The sequence below is a fragment of the Syngnathus floridae genome, chromosome 22 (genome assembly GCF_059516105.1).
Source record: "Syngnathus floridae isolate MCC-2025c chromosome 22, RoL_Sflo_1.0, whole genome shotgun sequence".
In the NCBI taxonomy this organism is placed as follows: Eukaryota; Metazoa; Chordata; class Actinopteri; order Syngnathiformes; family Syngnathidae; genus Syngnathus; species Syngnathus floridae.
In genome coordinates this window covers 4,531,344-4,553,871 of record NC_142434.1, presented here as the reverse complement: position 1 = coordinate 4,553,871, position 22,528 = coordinate 4,531,344, and the positions used below count along the sequence as shown (strand labels likewise).

The window sequence follows — 22,528 nt, the reverse complement described above, 5'->3', positions numbered from 1 at the left end:
TAAAAATGCTACAATTATTTCCCATTTCCGATTTTCCGGACCATCTGCAATACCGCCACGTACCACTAGAGGGCCGCGATCCACCTGCTTTAGGCCACAGGAGCAATATGTACACACACATCGGTGCACATTTTCTCAACTGTGATTTTTGTCGCCATGAATATGAATTCTCCCAACTCCCCGTCTAGCTTTTTAACGACGTCGTAATCTCCGATTGCCGCCAGCGACAAGGAAACTTTGCATACTACCCACCACCAACTCAATTTTTCTATCCACTGGTCCGAACCAGATTTTGTTGACCAAATCCTCAGGAAAATTAAAAACAAATACAGTATGTGCTCGATTCTCCGTGTCGGTTTGAGAGTATCACTGGAGAGTTGCCTGACCTGGCAGTGTCGCGTTTTCAGCCAAGGGCGTCCCGATGCTCACGCTCAAGCGCATCTCATCACACGACATGAGCCGGCACAATGAGTCAGGTTGGCACGATAGTGAACACGGTGAGCTAACCTGGCAAGTCTCATCACGGCTGAGCTGAACATACGCTACCATCCTGGTTCGGCATCAATTTGCTTTAAGGAGATCGTTATTTTTGATGGAATCAATGGATTACGAAGCTACTCAACCGTAGGGTAAATTTGACTCGTCCCATCTGCGATGAGGCGGAAGGGAACAGGAAAGCAATTGCACAGCAGGGTTCTAATTTTACACATGCAAATGATCCGAAGATCTTACAGGAAATCAATGTATGTTGATGTGACCCACTCTTGACCCTTGTCACATTTTTGGATTTGACATAAAATATAATTCGGATTCTGCATTTATGTGAGTGACAAAGCTCAATCAAAAAAAATCCTTCCTCCATGTCTAATTACAGAAACAGTTTTCATTATTGGATGGATATTTGCCTGCTGGTTAGCATAATTGCTTTGATGGCAGATCTGGTGTCAGATGCTAAACTTAGATACATATCAGATATTATTAAGTGGTAAGATTCCAGAACTGCGCGGGTGATTGCATGTGCATGTGTGTTGCACTGTCTTTCATCATGTCTAAAAATAATATTTCACTGTTGGCATCGCACGCTATGAGCTGATAAGCTAATCGTGATTTGGCTTGTTTCAATTGATATATAGTCAAGTGAAAAAAACAGCAATAAATACAAACATAACTGGCAAATTTCCCTCTATGGCCTTATTATGGTTCTAGAAAGGAGTTTAGCAAGAGCATAATATGCCAGATATCACATTTAATATGCTTTCAGGGCACCTTAGCGCACATCTCTAATTATTTCTCCAGTCTTAAAGAGGACATATTGTAAAAAATGTACTTTCTAATTGTTTGTATACAAGCACCAAATGAATTTTTAGTCTGCCGCGGGGTAATTTGAACCTGAGTGTGCCGCAGTGTCAATGTGCAAAAAAAATAAATACATCTACTTTAATATATATTAAAGATATACTGCAAGTACTTCCAAGCAATATGTAGCTTTTAGGTCGTAAAACTGACGGAGCAGTCATTGAAAATATATCAAGATATGTAGGATGGAGTGGTATCATGCCACGGATATGCGTAGGAAAACCCACAGTCGGCGGCCTTTGCTGACTCAGTGAGTCATTAGTGAAGTTGAGACGTAAGTCAAGCTGTTATATGGTTATGTAAATACTCTCGAGTCGGTGGGTACTCCTTTGGGTAGAACGATATTTTCGTTGCAGCCTGTTCGATTTCAAAAGTAGCTTCGCAAAATGGCTAAATGTTTAAAATCCTCCAATGCTAATGGCTAGCTACTAGCGATGTCACTTTGAAGTCTCCTTTGGGTAGAACGATATTTTCGTTGGAGCCTGTTAGATTTCGAAACTAGCTTGACTAAATGTTTAAAATCCTCCAACGCTAATGGCTAGCTACCGGCAATGTCACTTTGAAGTCTCCTGTGGGTAGAACAATATTTTTGTTGGAGCCGGGTAGATTTCAAAAGTAGCTTCACACAATGACTAAATGTTTAAAATCCTTGAATGCTAATGGCTAGCTACTAGCAATATCGCTTTTAAGTCTTTGGGTATAACGATATTTTCGTTGGCGCCTGTTAAATTTCAAAAGTAGTTTCACACAATGACTAAATGTTTAAAATCCTTGAATGCTAATGGCTAGCTACTAGCAATATCGCTTTTAAGTCTTTAGGTAGAGCGATATATTTGTTGGAGCCTGTTAGATTTCTAAAGTAGCTTCACACAATGACTAAATGTTTTAATCCTTGAATGCTAATGCTAGCTACTAGCAATATCGCTTTTAAGTCTTTGGGTAGAGTGATATATTTGTTGGAGCCTGTTAGATTTCTAAAGTAGCTTCACACAATGACTAAATGTTTAAATCCTTGAATGCTAATGCTAGCTGCTAGCAATGTAGCCTTGAAGTGGTTTCGCCGGTGAAAGAGCACGTAAAGCCTTCGCAAAGCAGACACTAAGCACCCGCGATCAATGAAAAGCTTCGGGTTTTATCAGCTTGACGGCATGAAAGCCGAGAACCTGAGCTACAAAGAATCGATGCCGTTCAATGAGTTAAACCCCTGTCAGCTTCACACCAGGGAAATCGAGTGGGTGTGGCCACAGCCTATTCCATCGCAACCTTTTTGGGATTATACGTCGTCGGTTCCGGAGTGAGCTTTAACGTTTCTTTTGAAGTCACCAAATCCCTAAGATGCGGCGTTGGAAAAATGCATACGCGACAGACAATCGTGTCTGTTTCTTTGATGTTCTGCGGTAATCGAAAAAAAAAATTTAGTTCCTGATTTAGCGGCGCGTCCAAACTCTTTATTTATTTCTTTGTTGACTGACAGAAGCAAATGAGTATCATGTTCATCTCCTAGCGACGCCGGCGGCCTCGTCGTCACCCCCCCCCACTGTTTCTGTAAATGTGTGTCGGGCGTGCCCGAGTTCAATTTCACACACTTCATGAAAAGCCTGAGCAGGTTGTCATTCTTACTTAATCCATACAAGGCTGGGTGGCGTGGGCGGATTTGATCCACGCCATCTCTGGAGTTCAACAACAAAACTATTTATCTGCTGACCAAAGAAGGCTTCAAAGTCTGACCGTAATTTACGAAAATTCTCAGAATCAATAACTATTAACTGACATTTTACAAAACGTGGTTAATGACTGACCAGAATTTGACACAGATTTTATTGACATTCGACTTGAATAAATACAGTTGACCGTGACTTGTATTTGCCCCGCGTCGACTCCAAATCGATTCAACGATAAATCTCAACGGGTCATTCGAGTCACGAGCGCAAGCGCTTCGTCATCGGACGGAGATTTGTTTACTCGGCCTTTTGCTATTTACATTTGTGGCTTTCACGCCGGAGAGACGGACCATCGGTTCAAGAGCGGGAGAGTTATCTCGCCTTGATATCCTGCGTGGGTCGACGCAGTAATAAGGACATTAAACATCTCCAGACTGCACAGAGGTGACCTTCTTGTCGCAAATATGAGTTATCTGCTTTTGGAAGCCGGCCAAGATATAGCAGAGATGAAAAGATCGCGCGTGGATAAAAAGCCACATCATAAAATAAAAAAATATATTAAGTAAGGTGACTGCTTCCATTTAAATCGGCAGCTGAACTTCAATCCAGGAGACTCTTTGTGTCCTTCACTGGAGATGAAAAGATGGTTTGTTCAAAACCGAGGACCTACCAAGAGACTTTTTCCATTTATCATATTTCCAAAACATCAAATCTGTACTGTGTTAGCGTTATAAATTTCATTTGTGGAATTAGTAAACATTTCAAACGTTTTGATCCAGCGTGATCCCCAATCACATTACTTTGATTCCATCAGCCTGTAAAGCAGCAGGGGGCGGGGCTTGTTGGATTATATCAGCACTGGGTCAGAGGGATATACTGTACAAGTCCAGTTTTCTGAGGACACCTGACATGCTCAGCTGATTCCTTCAGGGGCCTTTTGTGTATATCTCGCCGGTCGACAGGCCAAGTGGAAACACGCGTTGACCTCATACTGTCACTGTTGCCGTCTGACTAGTCACTTGCTGTCAGGTGCCGGAGCATGAGAATAGCAACTTCTCTTTGTTGCCATCCTCGGCGGACCCAGCTGTCTGTCTTTCATTTTTCGCACCAATTTAGAGCACGGTTTGTATTTTTTATATTTTATATTACATATGATTGGGAAATACATAAGAAGCTGCACAAAAAGGCTCCAAGGCTGTGGACGCCGTCTTTTTAGCATCTATGAGATAGTTCAACTGCCATTATACAGTTTTTTGATAGTCGCCATTAGTGTACCGTATTTTCCGCACTATAAGGCGCACCGGATTATAAGGCGCACCTTCAATGAATGGCCCATTTTAAGATTTGGTCCATATATAAGGCGCACTGGATTATAAGGCGCATAGAATAAATAACTCAATGTTGCTCAAACGTTAATCCAATCACAATATAGTAACACTCGAAATAGTGAAAACAATATATCAATAACTCAACGTTGCTCAAACGTTAACATCACACAACACACAAAATAAACACGTAAAGCTTACTTTAATAAGTTAGTCCATATTTAAGGCGCACTGAGAAAATGGGAGGTTTTTAGGTGCGCCTTATAGTGTGGAAAATACGGTATTAAAGCTAAAAGAACCGGGTTCCCTCAGGACTAGCTGGACCCAAAATATCACCAATATCAATTTTATGCAATGGGACTCTCCAGACCCGTTTTCACAATTTTAGAACAAAAACAGGAAGATACTTACGGAGGGAGTGCCACTCATCCTGCCTTATTGTCTTGGTGATGTTATACGAGAGGTTTTTGGGTATTGTGCCCGAGGAGTAGTGGTACTTGATGAAGGAGCATCTCCCAATAGAACCTGCAAAGGAAAAAGAGTGAGTTGAAATATAGGCTCAATTCCCAATGCGAAAAGCGGGAAGACGGACGGATTCGCGTATAGGCGCCTTCGCTGACTCATCGGTTGCATAAGCTCCATTGATGACACGCAGGAGAAGCAGCCACTTGCAAGAGTCCATTTACAACTTGGACACCATTAACTTTCTCATCCAAAATAAATGTTTATTCCCAGATTCTAATTTAATGGCTGCTACTTTTCTGTGGACACCATTACAGCATGTCCACTCTAATTATCTCTGGTCCAAGTCGCCAAGCTTATTGAACGCTATATTATCTGAGTCCGGGGAGATTTGAACTGCGCAAACAGAGATCATGAGAATATCAGTGCCCCCCCCCCCCCCCCATCTAGCCCAACCCACCCTGCAGTCATGCACACACCAAAAAGATCGCAATATCTGATAATGATAATTAGCCTTTCATGGCTGTCAACACCACAGTCAGCTCCCATTCTACCCTAAAATAAACAAATAAATAAAATACAATAAAATAAAATACAATAAAATACTATAACTTAAATTAATATGCATCTAAATCTGCTACAGGAACAAAAGGTGAGCAAAATCAAAACCGGTCCACAGTGTAAAAAAAAAAAAAATCAATTAATCAACTTCAACTCCGCGTCATCCGCTACCTCGGAACCGTCTTCTCTACCTAGTGTTTGAACCATTTTATTTTCTCTGACTCCGTGTGATCCAGGCAGCTTTGGTCGACTGGGCTGATGTCACGTTGCGGAAAGAAAAAAACAAAAAAAAAAGACAGACGAGCTTAGGAAGTCAGAGGCCTGCAGTGTTAGGGAGCTCAAATGGATTTTGCTGTGGAAACCACAAAGTGCTGGAGGGATTTGAAATGGGCCAATAAAGCCCAACCGTTTGCAGCTCTCCAATAACCAATGAACCCGTTTGTAGATACATACATGAAGGATCCCATTAGAAGTGATAATGCAGTATAATAAAACCGACATCAACGTTGCTTGGGCAACACTGAATCCAAGATGGCAGAGACAATCCCGAAATATCTTCAGCCTCTCCGTTCCACTATGATGGATGACTAAGCATAAAACTGAAAGATGGACCGGAGATTTCTCTATCACTTGGGTATTCTCCGTGACATTCATCTCAAGACACCAAACGGAGCGCCGAGTAAATCTTTTTGCTATCCCACCCGCACGGCATAAAAAGCACGGTAATTAACCGAGCATCTTCGGTTCCTCATGGACAAGCCGTGACAAACTTCTTTTTCCCATGACGCTTTCCACTTTTTAAATAAAACACTCCAGTCGAGTCCAACCATGTGTGACATCACGGTTTTCTCTCCCTCGAGGGACAACAAAACCCTCCGCCCCTCCCTTAACGAGTGTCAAGTAACACGTACGACTTAACAAGAGGTTTTATCAATACAATATGTGACCAGCAAATTACTGGGGAGTAGAAATCAGATAAGTAATTTTCATATTGATCAGGCAATTTGCAGGGACATCCAGTCCTTAGTGATAGAGTGAGGGGCTCATATCTTGAAAAATTGTCATTCTACCAAAATGGACGAGAAACAGCAACGATGTAATCCCGATCCGTTCAATATCCTGCCGTGTAAATCACCGCCTTTACCGTTCACGTTTTCATTTCCGTCTCTCCCTAGGAGTACGACATTCACCTCCATTGCTACTGGACACGGCAGCAGCTTAATCTTTTTTTAGCTTATTTGGTCTTTTTTTTTGGGGGGGGGGGGGCATTTTGTAGCCAGTAGACACGTTACATTACACAAGATTACACCCCTTCACGGAGAAGCACTGTCACGACAGCGGCTGCATATTGCTTCCGCTCTCCTGAAATGGATTTCCAACTCAGTCATTTTAGCTAAATTGCCCTTCAGCCCTTCTGCAAACATTTCGGAGACAGACACAATTTCCATTCTCGTAAGTGGACTGACTGTTCTGGAGGAGTGGAAAGGGTGCAGAGGGGAACAATACGCACTGGCCTCCACTGCTATTTCAAAAAAAAATTCCCTATGAGAACAATTTTTGGTTCTGGAATTAACATTGACCATAACTGCCCAAAAAAAGATAACGACAAATAAAATCCCTATTCAATACGGATCTTTTTCAAAATGTCTGACATTTCAGTAGTCACTACGAGTGACTAGTGTGTCTCCGAGGTGTCATTTTTCCTTGCTAAATTTGGTGGAGCAGGTGTCGGAACACCTTTTGACAGCTGCGCCCAAAAAAAAGTCAAGAAACGCAGATCCAGTAACACTTAGTCGGGTTGTTGAACATCTATTCAAATTTTATGAGCATTCCAAAAGAAGCATATTAATGGATTCGAGGGTTAGCGCCTCGCCCAACGGCAACACGAGGCCAGCTCCGTTTGTCATCGCCGCTCGTGGCAGATGGGAGCTCGCCGCCGCCACCGCCGCCTCCGCTGCTGCTACAGTTCAAGCTCGGCATGGCCTCATTTTGGTGTGACCCACTTCAATGCTCACTCGCCCCGCCCACCCTGTAGCCAGGCCCGCGGGATTAGCATGGAAAAGCTCGAGCCGGGGATGCTGTCCGTCCTGCTCCAAGGATGGGCAGATGTGGGGGGGTGCTTGGCGTCGCCGAGGCTTAGCCGGTTGAAGGGAGGAGAAAAGTGGTGGGGGTGAAAGTGGACCACCCTGGAGTCGCTAATAGCAGCTGTCTTTTAATGTAGCCTTACAAACAACCTAACACATTCTGTCTGTGTGTTTATGTGTGTGTGTGTACTGTGACTCGAGTGAGCATCCAGGGAATAGCGCAAATCCAGTTGGCCAAGCAATTTTTAGAAGCATATGTCTTTTGGAGGCCCTGAACCTGATTAAATATGACTCCAGATATCTGAAGTAAGATATTACTGCCATATTTTTTCCAACTACTGTCATCTCCCATGCGGCAGGGACTTGGCCCCTCTCCCACATGAATAGCGGAAAATCTCGAGTGATCCATGACTTAAAATATTCCACTCGCTATAATCCCAAAGCACAAACATTGGCCTCCATAAATAAATGCTCGGAGATGATAGCGGGATATTCGAACACAAACGGTTCGCAACACATGTAGATCGACAATATAACAATAATATAACTCGAACTTCAATTAACTGAGTCAGTTGCGAAACTCTTCTTTGTGTGTCTTTGTTAGACTGCCCCCTAGTGGCCGAGTTGTTCACAACAGAAGGAGCAGCGCAATGTCGCTTTGTTTTGAAGCAAAAAAAAAATCGGCAAAAATTATTTCCACTGTTTAATTATATCAATACTTAATGGTTGTGTTTGCTTAAAAAATATTCTTAATTCGAAACGTGTTGGCAGTTGGCAAGTGTTAAAATGATCTTATTAGAAGGTAGACATATCCATCACAGCGTGGTGTCGTGACTATTCTGCCGGGTTAATTCTATTTCACACTGTGATGTCAGACCTGCTTCTTTGGTCTCCACCAATTAAAAGCGTTTCCTCTTCATCTCAGTTTAAACCCCTGGAAAGTAAATTTATCTTCGAAGCGTGTTCATCGACCAAATAAGCGAGTAATGCCTTGAGCACACAATCATTTGAGAGGATGAAGACAACTTAAAAAAAAAAAAAAAAAATGGCACCGTAATGCTGGCAATCTTTCCTCATATTTTTTTAAACAAGCCATTTGGGAGCTCCCGAAACAGCAGAACTTAGTCATAAAAAAAACATAAATATTGCTGACATCAGCTTTTTTACTTCAGTCTATGATTATGTCACTTGCTTTTGATTCCAGTTTTTTTTTTTTAGGTTTTATGCAATAATCTTCCTTTCAAAACAAGTTCCTTTCAATATATTTTTTTTCTGTCCACTATTTTGTTCTCATCCAAGCTCCTTAATTATTATTCTTAGCATGTAATCACTACAAACTGACAGCAAGTCTCCTGCTTTCGGGAAGGCAAATTACTCATTAAACACAGCATGTTTCATTAAATTTGGAGGAGTAGAGATGCTGGCGACTTTGCAGAAGGCCATGTGTCCGGCAGAAATAATTAGCAGGAATCTGACAGATCGGACACATGATGTGAATTTCTTCCGAGCAGAATTTCACGAAAAATAATCCGGCGGTAAAGATAATTCATGGAGACAAATCCAGCCAGGTGCTGTGTCCAACTGGATTTTTTTTTTATTGGAATATCAGAAGCTTTGGAGAGGAAATGTCAACACTAGCCCTCAGGTAGGGCTAACCTTTACGGTTTGGGCAACCATGAAACAGATATAAATGTCCACAATGTGCAAAGTCTATTAAAGGCATTTTTGTTGTTGTAATAGCATCTCAAAATATTTTGTGTGCATTATTTATGACTGCATTTTTATATGACATTTATATATTTTTATATATATTATTTATTGTATATATTTTTATATATTTTATTATAAATTATTATCCATATTATATTATATTTTGACTGCATTTTTATATGACATTTATATATTTTTATATATATTATTTATTGTATATATTTTTATATATTTTATTATAAATTATTATCCATATTATATTATATTTTTTAAGAGTAAGATTTTAAAAAGTTGCAAATTTACTTGTAGTTGTGTAACTCTTCTTCGTTTGCGTCTGCCTGTTTGCGTCGTATTGCCCCCTGGTGGTCAAGTCACACACGCCAGTCTCATAGCTTGCTTAACCCAAGTCGTGGCTTGATTCATAATGAGGGATAGAAGCACAACCCACAGCACTGTCGAAAAACGAGGCAGCAGATGGTTTTTTGATCATTTTTGCAATCAAATAAATTGCGTGAGACCTGCTTCCACGTGTCCCCCAGACCTGAATTTTGTATGTCGACAGCTGGCGTGAGCTAACATCATACGACATGTTGGCCTACATGCAAGACTGCCTCGGGTTCCTTTTGGACCCTCGCTGGGTGTGTTACCTCCACGCGAGGCTGTGGATGACAGAGTGGGTCAAGGCCAGTTTAATCTGTCTCCTTAATCGGATCCCGTTCTCTTTGAATGAGTCTTAGCGTACCGGACAATTAAATGGGAGCATCTGGAGGGGCTGTAACCCTGCACACCAGCGCTAATGCCGACATGGCTTCCTTCCACCTGCCACTTCTTAATTACGTGAATGCCGTGTTTTTTTTTTTTAGGTATACAGTACAGTCAAACTCATAATTAGAATTGTTTGTTAGTAAAAGGTAAGCAGAGCTGCATCGTTAGCATTACCTTCTGATATGCTAACTCGTGATGTCATTTTGAATTTCATGAATCTGTGTGTACCGTATTTCCTGGACTATAAGGCGCACCTAAAGACCTAAAATTTTCTCAAAAGCCGACAGTGTGCCTTATAGTCCGGTGCGCCTTATATATGGACCAAATTCCTAAATTTAAACTGGCCCGAAGCATTGTGTCATGAAATCAATCATAAGTGGCCCGCTGAAGACTATGACTCATGAATCAAAATGACTATGGATCATTATTTTGTGATTATAAAGTAATTTGTTGCGTCTGAAGTTGAAATAAAAAAGATAAAATGGAGAATGATTTGATTTGGATTAAAAATCTGACACGATGCATTAATGGTGCGCCTTATAGTCCGGTGCGCCTTATAGTCCGGAAAATACGGTAGCTCTTCTTTGTGTTTAACTTTAGTGAAGCTGGATGATAATAAAAATTTTAACTCACAATACAAAGCAGAAAAAACAAAACTTCTCCAAACTTGAAACACTTCATGAGTTTTATAATGATGATGGTTTGACTTCAGGGAAATAATGGAAAGAATCCATTCCAAATTGCCAGAACGCATTGTCTGAATTTCAATTCCGGTCTACTATTATCATTATTGTGGCATATTATGCGCATTTCTAAACTTCCTTGAAAGGCTATAATTGAGCTTGTTGTATGGGCTTCCATTCAGACAGCATAATAGCGAGCAGTAACGACAGGACGGTGGATATTCTCCACCTCAGCGAAACGACGGGAGGGCTATTTCACATATTGATGGAATTGATTTTCAAGCCTCAATGGCCAAGTCCAATTATTGTGCCCTTCGGCAGGGGGGGGGGGGATCAGCATTCTGTGAGGGAAGCAAAGGGAAAAAGACAATTCGTCAGCCCAAATGTTGTCCCCGAGAAAACCCAATCTGTGTCGTTATCACTCTTTGCATTAGATCCGGACGCCTTTTGCTTACTTCCAGAACTCGTCGTCCTTCGTCTCATCTGATTCTGCATTTCGAGCGTACCGCCGAATCAGATGGACGTATAAAATTAGCATGATATTAGAATAATGATGGCAACATTCCCCCTTGCGTGTCGCTGCCGGCTGCGCTCGGCACTCCCCCCCCCCCCCCCCGTCCTTGTGCGTCGTGTTCCATTAATTCCTCTCTTGTCTGCACATTTCCCCGTTTAACTTGTGAACACAGTTTGATGCGTATGGAAGAAGATTTGAAAGAAGACGATATAGTTCCCTGGTGTCTTAATATTGTCAGTGACTTTGCTTTGGTCGAAATTCCTCAAGGATTGAGAAATACACCAGAAAAGGAGCCTAAAGTGTGGAAGAATGAATAAAAGCATTTTTTTGAAGGTAACAAAAGTGTGTAGTGCAGCTTTACATACCTTGTGCAAAACCACCATTGTAAAATTGAATAATGGACAAAATTGCTTCCATGCCAAATCACCTAACATATTTCGATTTTCACGAAACTCGGTGGAATTGTTGATAGTGAAGGGACGACAGTAAATCCCAAATTTTAGGCCAATCGGAAAAATGGTCTTGGCGCTACGGCCCAACAACATTCAACCATATTCGACAATAGTTAATGAGGGTATGACGCAACATTCTAAACAATAAATAAATAAATAACAAAATAAATAAAAAAATAACAATAAATAAATAAATAAATAAATACAAATAAAACTTAATTAAACTTAAATTAAAAAAAAATATATATATATATATATATATATAAATAAATCATATATAAAAAAAATAAGCAAATAAATAAATAAATAGTTATGGTCACGTGCACAATAGAAAAGCTGGGCAAATAGTCAGTGCGTCTGGTCGAGATCAGCCCATTTCTAACAAGTGCTGTCATGCCTTTTCATTGAATTTCATGACAAATAAGCCGGCGTGTCATCTCAAAGCTCCAGACAGTCTCTCGTTCCCCGCGGCCACCCAGACCGACGGACGCTATTCAATTAGCCACATCACTCTGACGGCTAAAGAGCAACTCCGCCGGATCACTGCCATGGATTGCAATCACCTGGCAAATGTCCTCAGATGACTTGAAATGCATTCTGTGTATATTTGCATCTGCACCAGCAGTTGTGCGTGATAATGCTGATGTTACGCTTTGGTAAGGTTGGCAGCTGTTGCCATGGCAATAACGGTGCCTTTCGCACAGAATATATGGAAATATACTCATCAAGGAAGGGGCAGTTGAGGATAAATTCAGGGTCTTCCGTCACAATCCTGACAATGTATAGCATCTTCCATTTTTTTTACTCATTCACACTTCTATCACTTAACTTTCTTTCCCCAAGGTTTGGGCTCAAAACACACACACACACTGAGTGCATTTAATTAACAGCGGCAATAACCTAGTTACCGTGCCTCCATCTGTACAATTCCTTCGGGGCGTGCGATGAAGGAGAGAGAGAGATTGTGATATATAGTCTCTTGCTCCTTTGCTGGATCTTGCAATCTTCATTTATCACCTTGTTTGTTCGCCAAAAAAAAATGCATGTGGAAATATATCGGTGGTAAAGTGCAGTTAGGGCAAGGGGGTCAAACTCGTTTTATTCGCGGGCCGCTTTGTAGTCATGCTATTTTTTTTTAAATGTAAACGATATATTAATTTGGCAGGTATGAGTGTAGACACAGAATTTAATCCGAAATTATTTCCATAAGAATTACCGTCCATCTCTAAGACAATAACAGACTGAAATCGAACAACATCCGCCAGCGTCAATACCAGGAAGTAGCCATCGTCAAACTCCGCCCCCAGGGCCTCATGCCAGACAAGCTTGAGTTATCGATCCCCATTTGTGATACCGAAGCCCAAACGGAGCCACCTGGCTACACTCGGGCGCGTGACGTCAAAGAGCTGCAGCTGCTCTTTTGTGCTTCCCTCCACGCCTGCCGTTTGAAATTCCCATCCACGCACCTAGTGTGCAGGGAACTGCCAAAAAAAAAAAAAAAAAGGCGAGGTAGAGACTGGCTGTGAATGTCAGCCGCTCTAATTACCGACGTGACGAGCAAATCAGGTAATACCAAGTGACTAATCACTTGAGAGAAAAACTGATACAAGCCTGCGTGTGCTCAAAAACACTAAAAAGAAAAAGTACGACAAGCCTAAATGTATTTTAAGCCCCCCCGCACACTGATTGAGAAAACCTTCTCATGCGTGTATCAGGGAACAACCTCGAGCCCCCAATTCTTTGATTTTCTGGCAAATTAAAGTCTAGAAATTGTGATTAAACTCTGCGACTTGAGCTCCATCTCGAAAACTGGCCAGTGGCCACTCCATCTCCAGTGGTGCATTTTTGTGTCGCACAAGAATTAACCGGGGTCTAGCTAAGCCTTCTGGGGGGGATTAAATTGGCAGTGGAGTGTGCAGTCTATCTATAGCGGGGGGTGAATTCAGGAACAAGATTTACGGAACATTATAGAAAAAAAAATGGGATAAGTCCGAAATTCAAAATAACATTTACATTTCGAGCGGAGTTGAATTCGGGTGCGATAATTCACCCTGATTATTTTCGTCTGGCCAGATCCTGTTTCGGAATTCAATTAGTGGAGCGGAAAGGCAGAACGGAGCTGACCAAATGGCAGCGCAGGTTAGTCGAGGTAATGAGGGGAAGCAGGACTTTCGGAAATGAAATCCTCAACCCGTTTTAAAAACCCAAAGGAGAATTAAATCAGGTCTGGAACTTTCAATCGAACTTTAGGCAGTCAATTTATGAAATATTGTGAAGCGGGAAGGACGGGGTCAGATGGCATTTTCGGTTTTCACAGCAGCGGGAGGAAGCCGCCGCCGTGATGGCCGCGGGGTATTGAGGTGTTTGTAACAAGACCCTCGAGCCAACCTGACGCCAAGACACCGACACCACTTGGCGCAAGACCAACCCCCACTGGAACAAACGTGGGATGAGAAATATTCTCTCCGCATTCATAGTGGCGGATTGTTAGTTTATGACGGAAATATGCTACGATCGGCTGGAGCTGAGGTGTCTCTACAGAGCCCGATAGTAAAAGTTATTTGCGGAGTTGCGAGGCCGCATTTCATTTTGCGAGTGCATCAGTAGACCTGTGAATAAAGAAATCTCAGAGTGCACATTAAGATGCCAGCATAATTTCACACACCCTTTTACGGCGTATCTAGGACACCGCTTTTGTTTTTCCCGAGGATAAAATGGATTCTTTCCGATAATCAGCCGATTAATCAGCGTAATTCCAATATGGCGGAAAAAGTCACTGTGTTTTCTCTCTGGTTTCAAAAGGGAATCCTGACTTGGTCTAAACTTAGAAGTCAAGGTAGCGTCGTGCAAACCATCCCAAGTACGTTTGATGATTACCGATGCCGATCAACGGTTGCGAAAGTTCACGGGCGGGTCACGGTCTTCCGTCAGCAACCTGTCTCGGAGTTAAGATGAGGGCACAGTCGAGGACGCTCCCGTGAGTCTGCCATCAAAAGGTCGACGATAGAGGTTGTGACAGACAGCCTGTCAGCGGCACCGCCAAGTAAATAAACACCGCGAATACACTTAACGATAAAATGCAGTTGCGCAATCGTCACTCGGTGTTGATCTCGAGGTCGTTGCCGGGTCATTTATGCGACAAAGACAGAAAAAACTCAATTCTATTTTCTGTTCTTCGGTGTTCGGGTTTCCTTAAGTCATCAGACAGCTCCAACTGTGAACATAATTCTTTAAACACCTCCAAATCTCTTAAACTCGTGTATCAGCACTTCAAACAAAATGTCAGTAACCCAAATCAGTGCAAGGATCTAAAATTTTGGGGATGAAGGACTTAAACGACATTTTTGTCATCAATTAAATCTTTTTGCGCTTTGTCAAAATGGCACCCTTTTTGACCACCGTACTCAGAGGGAAATAATTCTTCCCCGGGCGTCGTGCACCTGCTTTTATCCGACACACCTCACCCCTGCAAGGCAACGGGCATCTGCAACCATCAAAAGATCGTAAAGCCGAATCTCCCCGGAAAACTTTATGATCCAACTTCCTTAATAAATTGTCACATAAATCGTGACAGTAAAGAGGCCAAAAAAAAAAGTCCTGATTGTGGAAAGACAGAAAGGCAGCAGCAAACGATGTGAAGATGCTTTTCGGTTCCCAGGCGTCTTGGTAACATGTTTGCGTCATGCTATCATCAAATTACTTATGATTAAAAATTATAGCCTAATTAGTGCGCCGTTTTCCTCCGGTTGAGCGCACTCTCGTTATAGACAAAAATAGAACATGGTGAAGAGGTGAATTAAGCTCACGAAGGGACTGTGAGCCAATGAGCCGACGTAATGGGCATATTTTGGGTGAAATTTCAAAGTCACTACCCCTTGAAATTGAATTACTTCCAGCGTAAAAGCGGCACTCGTACATATGGCTATTTATAGGAACGTTAAGCTTATCGGAAAAATATTTTTCTTGTGTAAATGATTTTTTTTCCTGAATTTGATTCCTCAATTAATAAGTTTGACTTTTTTTATGATTTGCTTTTTTTTAACTAAAATTATATGAATACAAAGAAGAAATCACCAGTTTACTAAAATGTACTATTTTGCATACGATGAAAATATTTTTTTAAAGAAATCGGCTAAAAATTTACAAATATATTTGAACACTTTTTTGCTCTAGAGGTACTTCAAAAAATGGGCTTTAAAAAAAAGTTAAAAGTGATTCACTTTCGGTTTGACCAGTGTGCTTTGCCAGAGGTCATTTTGCTCTTCCTTGCATTTCCTAACGCATTTATTTCCCGCGGGAAAGGAACGATGTGTTATTCCGTGAAGTTTACCTTTTAACCCGGCCGACTCAATGTTCTCCTACGAACCGATAATTGTCATAAAACTGCCAAAGCTAATGCGTATTAATATATTTGCTGCTCGTACTGCTAAATAGTGAACGCGTTCCTTGACCTCAGGTGTCCTCAATGCCATTCATCAAAACGATATCATTAGAGCGCAACGTCGTTTCAATTGCGCAACTCATTGCCTGCGTTTGATGGAATTCGAGCAATTCCGACACCTCAGCCATCTGCAGCCTTCCTTTGTAGTCCGGTTAAATTAGATCCTACGCACTCATCATCCCACCTCGGTCTCCCCATCATTCGGCGTTCTGTAATTATGAACTCGGTGCAAGTTAAGAATTTAAACGGAAATGAGGGAGGTACGGCCGAGACGATCCATTTTGGCTATGTCACCTAATCACAGAAGGTTGCCATGGCAACAGAGACAAGGCCATGAAGGCTTATCTTCCTGCTCACAATTAGTACCCGTGCTCCAGAAAGTTCTGGGACATCTCGGCGGTCTGCTCTGCGCACAAAAGAAGCATTGCTTTTTTTTTTTTTTTTTTCTCCCAACTGGACAGAATTCCTGCATTGTCCCGCAGTCCTGAGCCATTAAAAAGGCCTTTCTTGTGACGAAGGGGGGAGGCAGCTGGAGCCACAGAGCGACCCCTTCATCTGCTCTCCTTCCTCTCCAAGTCTTTGGACAGGCAGAATAAGGATCTGATTGATGCGGGCTCTTGTAGGAGGCCCACGGAGCTCTCTTGACTTGATAAGCCTTTGATTAAACGGGGCCAGAGGAAAGACGTGCAGCCAGAAAGCGAGAGACAGAGAGAGAGAATGGAAATGTCCACTGATGTAAAATCAAACATGTTTTTCCATCCAGCAGGCAAGCCTCCGCAGTGTGTTTTGGACCTGACCGGCCGTATCGTGCGCGCTCGTATCGGGGAACGTTTCATCAAGCCCCCCTCCCACATGACCCCGATGAAGCTTACTATTATTATTGCATGTAAGCAGCTTTTTTTTAATTCATGACCTGAACTACAATAAGCTTCGAGCACAGAATTGAAGGTGGCTAAATGTGAGCTTTGCTGGCAGCATCCAATCTAATTGGATCCCAAATTGGATCTCAAATCGTTCAGGTGTCAAACTCGTTTTTGTCGCCGGCCGCATCATGGCTTCCCTCGATGGGCCATAATGGCTGTCAACCCAAATAAATGCCTCATGCTATATAAAGTATAGGCTACATAACAAACTAGATTTAAAATCACAGATTAGTAAAGACTGCTCAAATATTTTAAAAAGATGAATGGCAATATGTCTATATTTTAAAAGACAATTTGTAATTCCAGTATTGACATATGAAGTCAACAATTTGTTTTGCGGGCCACATAAGATGAGGTGGTGGGCCGTATCTGGCCCTCGGGCCTTAGGTTTGATATCAGGAGCGTTGCCAAATTTTTATGCCATTCACCACCCAAATCTAGAATCAACGCTCTGGTTAAGGTTCAGTCCACAAATCCCGTCTGACCTTGTACACATCAGCCCGACTCCATTTATTCATTATCGACATCATATATATTCCGCAGGGTCACATTTGTCCGGCGCCAATCCCAGCTGACATTGAGCGAGAGGCGGGACGTTCGCCGGACGTGTTGCAAGTCAATCAAGTAAGTAAGAGGCCAGCGGCACCCTTGGGAAGACGCTGTCGCCACTTGAGTCACATGCTAAGTCCCGCTTAATGTCCGGATGAGAGTCTTAATGAAAAAGAGGGTCCTGGCGCCAATTGGCAGTTGATGACACTTCAGTCGCCATGGAGACGTCATGAAAAAAAAAAAAAGCAATCTTTGGACTTTTTTCCATCCCTCCTCAAAGGAGAACCCGCAACGAATCATCAGCATCAATCTGCGCCTCATCTAAAAAGCACTTTGTTTTGTCAAGAGAGAGAACATCATTCATTATTAACGACGGACAAATCGTTTTTTTTTCTGCGGGTCCGCGCCGTGCGACGAATGGAAAACAAAGTGCTCGCTTTTTCCATAAACCCGTCTATGATGTCATCGGAGGAAAATTCAATTAAAACCCAATACAACAAAATTTTGATATTTTGAATTTGCCAATTTGCTAAAAATCAGCTGAACATTCCCCAGATTATTTTTTTCCCACTTTATGTGTGTTATCTAACTGACCCTGAGAAATATGAACACACCTTTGATTGACAGGCCGTTATAATGAACATTTCCAGTTCTTCTATTGCAATCAACTCTGTAAGAAAATCCAGACAAGTGACTAATTTATCCTCGAGACAAGTACATATAATTATTAGAGTCTATCGATGGAATCCAGGGTTGCCATGGTAACGGATGGGTGTCATAAAAGTATCTCCCCTGTAAACCATGTTTGATAACATTACTTTGATGTCATAAATGCCAAAAATAACGGCCAAAGTACGGATATACGTTGCTCTCTGCGTGACTCTTAGCGTTTCATTCATCCGACGACACGTCGAGCAGAAGCAGCCGGCAGGCGGCCTGGCCCGGGCTCGGCGTGTCGCCGGCACGCAGCGGGACCGCTAACGAGCGCGGGGGTGTTCGCGCGTGTACCTAAATTATTGAAGACGAGAGAACTCCTGGTGGCAACAAACCGTCTGCCGTGTAAATAAACGTTTGACGTCAGAAGAGCCGAGCGACGGTTTGCATCCAAATCATGCGGCAATGATTTGAATACGGCTTTTGGGAATACATTTTGGGGCGTGGTGAATTCTGGCCTAGTGCAGCATGGGAATTTATTCTGGTTAGTGTCTGAATGTTTGATTTTTTTAAAGGCCTCAGTCATTCCGACAGGAGCCAGAACAAACGTCTATGTTTTCATTTCTGAAGTGGCAGCTTTCCATGACTCGCAACAGTTTGTGTGCGCAGCAAGAACGTTGTCACTTCGTCTTGCCGTAATGGCCTCAATTCATCATTCTTTGAGATCAGCCCATATTTGGTCGTTGACGGGAAAATCGCGGCGGTCATCCGCTTTGGAAATATGTCGGCTAACCCTCGATCCATCCATTCCAGCACACGCCATTACGTTCTTAATGCGACCTGCGAAAACTCTTGTAAAAAAAAAAAAAAAAGGCAAGGTTTTAGTGTTTTATGTTGACCCATTACCGTCCGCCTCTCGCCGCCGCTTCCATAAATCTACATAACGACGCATCCGGAAGGTCCGGGCCTAGACGCCGCAGACGCGCGGAGACAAATGGATGCCGTCGATCCGGCCCGGAGACAAACAGATGAGGCGTTGAGGCAAATGGATGGGCGCGCCAATCGTCAACATAGTTAAAGAATGAGGCGAATCGGAATTGATTGGCACGCAGCGATGTGATAAGCGCAACCGGGTTATGATTCATACCTGACAGCTAGCAGATGGAATTGTGTAAAATGTGACGATATCAACTAAATAGGGCGTGACTCATTAGCGTGGGACGAGAAATTGAAATCGAATACAAGTGTCTGGAAGGTAACCGTATTTTTCGGACCATAAAGCACACTTTAATTTTCTTAAAAATTAACACTATGCCTCATAAAATCCAAATGTAGGATCATTTCAGGCTTAAAACTAAAGTGCAAATGACAACATACCACATCAGCAAGGTATGAGTGTTAGCTAATTAAAATTAGCATGCCACCGCTAGCTAGTTTAGCGATAGCTAGCTAGCCCTACATCATCACTGCACATAAGGTGTTCAGGCCCGTTGACCCTTCCGAATAAAGTTATTGTCACAAATTATCCCAATTTTTTTCTGAAGCTGATGTCGCCGGTGTATAGAAGCATTCATGTGATCTCTGCGTTTACACTCTGACTGGCCATTACTGCAGATGGCGGGCGGCGGAGGCCAGCCAGGCGTGCTGGCATAAAGGCACAGCTGCAGCGCAATTCAGACTCTCCGCGCTCTTTTCACGCTTGGATTTATTCCAGCAACATCTAGCAGGAAAAAAAAACCACAGAGCTGCTTCCTGTCCTCTTAACAACACACACAGGCTGCCTCTGTAGCATTAGCAACCGCAGGGAGATTTCGACATTTGTTTTGGCTCGGCTTTAGGAAAGGGTCCAAAAAAAATCCAACATCTTCACCGACAGGAATCGTAAATGAATAATCAATGCGACTCATCGTGATTCACTAGCATTCCTTCAAACACAGACTGCACTAGATTCATTCGGAATAGCACGGACCTCTGCCAAGGTTTTGATTTGGAGTGGTATCAAAAGGTTGTTATTAAAATTCAAACATTGCTCACTGTAAAGTTAAGAAAAACTTTGGAAAAAAAACATCTAAATATTGCAAAAGTTGCAAAAAAATTGCGTAAAAATTCAACATATTTGACAATTATTACTACTGCTTCCTACTACACACTTTTTCGTGTGTTTTTAGGAAAATGGTTTAACTTAACATTCAAAGTGATGATGTCATTGCTGTATGTACGATCTGACATAATTTCATGGACCCTCGGTGGTCCACACTCCATATTTTGAGAACCACCTGCTATAATTCTTAATCCTTGGACTTTTATGAGGTGGCATGATACTGTTTTGAGAAATTTGTAATATATATCCTTCGGGAAGTTGAGTAGCATTCAAGTCATGGATGTCCTAATGGTGGAATTGTCTGCACCAGAAAATAGCAATTGAGACCCATTAAGAAAAGTGCTGCCATTTCCACGCTTTTGTACAGCAACGCTGAGTGGTGGAGCTGGCAGGCACCCTGACGTGATTATGTCATTATTTGCAGTTGAAAGGTCGGGCGAGCAGCATTTAAACTACAACTTGAGCTATGGAGGACAGCTGGGGGGCAAAAAATAAATAAATAGCATGCCAACAAACAGGCTGTATAATGGTGAGACAATAAATATACCCTTTGGTTGAATAAACCGGTGATTATCAACTAAGCTGTTCAACTATCTATGCCAGTAATGTATAGTGTTAGCCTGTCTATGGTGTTTTACACTGTTTGTTAGCATTGAGCTAACTTTATAACAATCCTATGTGGTCGTTTTGGACACATAACATTGTAATTCTATTTTTGCTTATCATGGCTGTAAATTTCTGAGGGAGTGACAGTAAACAATTGCATTCATAGCCTCTACATATATTTATTGATCTTTATTATTTTTTGCTGTGGCTGAATTTATCATTTTTACAATTTAATGGAAAATATCATGTCTATGCCTGTGTTTTTCATTTGTGTTTTTATTTGGTGGTGAAAGGCGAGGGCGCCTTTTAAGTTCGGACCGCCACTGCTTCACTCAATAAAGATTGGGAAAGAGCGAAATAAACAATCAGGCACGCATGCAGGGGTAATTGATTCGCCCCTTCATTAATTAATGTCAGCACGTTGCCACAGGGCCACACAGCCCGGCATTAGTGCAACTTTCAATTGGGATTTCTACCTTTCCGGATGAGATCTTCGATTCCCTGGTCGAACCCCAGCCGGTGGCATTTCCTCCACAGCCCCATGTTGGTGGAGTTGTACTGCCTGTTGCACTCGTCCGCGGCGCTCATGGCGAACAGCTGCCGCCGGTTACGGGCCAGGAGCAGCTTCTCCTCCCAGCGGGTCGCGGCGCTCCGACCGGCCCGCAGAGGCAGGCTGTTGTTGGGGATGTAGATGAAGCCCGGGTCCTTGCGGCGGCTCGAGAAGCTCTGGCAGCGCTCCTTGTAGCGCCTTGCGTCGGTCTCGTACCAGTGGTCGGAGCACATCGCCACTGCCAGCATGCCCAGGGCGCATAGAGACAGAGCGAGCCCGGCGTAGAGCAGCAACTTCCCGGCAGCCATGCTCGCCTCACAGCCGCATCAGCACCACGACCGTTGGACAGCTCCTCTGCGGATTCCACCCTCGTCTCGCTTGGGTCCGGCTCACATCACCTCTGAAGATCGGAATCCACGATTTTTTTTTTTTAAATGAGAAGGCGGGGGGATGCAGCAGCCAAAAAAAAAAAAAAATCAAAAATTAATAATCCTTTAAATCCGGTGTCTTCTCCAACCCTCCGCTCTTGCGTCCTTTTTCTCCTGCAGCACGAAGAAGACGCTTATCTCATCTGAGCAGCAGCAGCAGGATCTGCAGCATGCATCTGTCTCGGCAACATACCATTCACACCATTAGAAAACGTCATTAACACCCATTAAGGACAAAGGGTGCAGAAGAATGCAAATGCTCAGACCTGATGTGGCCGAGTAGCGGCGGGGGGAGGGGGGGCATAGGTCCGTGGAAATGTGGAGGGATCAGCCCGTTGAGTCAGCAAAGCGTCCTCCCCCCCAAGCACGTCTGATGACGGCAGATGCTCCAGAGCGGACCCGTACGCCCGCCTGGCCGACCAATCAACGCCCATCTGTCTACACGAGCATGTTGGCTAACTACTTGCACAGGGCTCGGACCGACCATTTAAAAATACCACAGACCACTAAATACTTTATTAGCCCTTACATGCTGTTTATTTACTTTGAACATAAATAAATACTCATAGTTGTATCAATTTATGAGTTGCAGATCTTTTCAGATCCGTCTTAAACATTAATAAAGTGATTATCATTCCTTAATATATAAGTAATGGATAGACAAATATATTTTTAATGCACACATTAACTTATGTCACCTGAT

The 22,528-nt window shown here is 42.7% G+C and overlaps 1 protein-coding gene and 1 long non-coding RNA gene across 2 annotated transcripts in view; one reads left to right on the top strand and one right to left on the bottom strand.

Annotated features, from left to right (window-relative positions):
* The window catches only part of tmem178bb (transmembrane protein 178Bb), a 38,268-nt gene extending 16,007 nt beyond the window's left edge, over positions 1 to 22,261 (bottom strand). The window contains exons 1-3 of the mRNA XM_088366275.1: positions 22,092 to 22,261; positions 21,324 to 22,001; positions 4,754 to 4,867 (exon numbers count right to left, since the gene is read on the bottom strand). Coding sequence (XP_088222401.1) covers positions 4,754 to 4,867; positions 21,324 to 21,705 — 496 coding nt within the window. The 5' untranslated portion in view covers positions 21,706 to 22,001; positions 22,092 to 22,261. The remainder of the gene's footprint in view (positions 1 to 4,753; positions 4,868 to 21,323; positions 22,002 to 22,091) is intronic.
* On the top strand, positions 1,508 to 22,403 carry LOC148379346 (uncharacterized). Its single transcript, XR_015855283.1, has 3 exons — positions 1,508 to 1,630; positions 16,781 to 16,900; positions 17,481 to 22,403. It is a non-coding gene; the product is annotated as an uncharacterized LOC148379346 (long non-coding RNA).
* Positions 22,404 to 22,528: the final 125 nt, after the last annotated feature.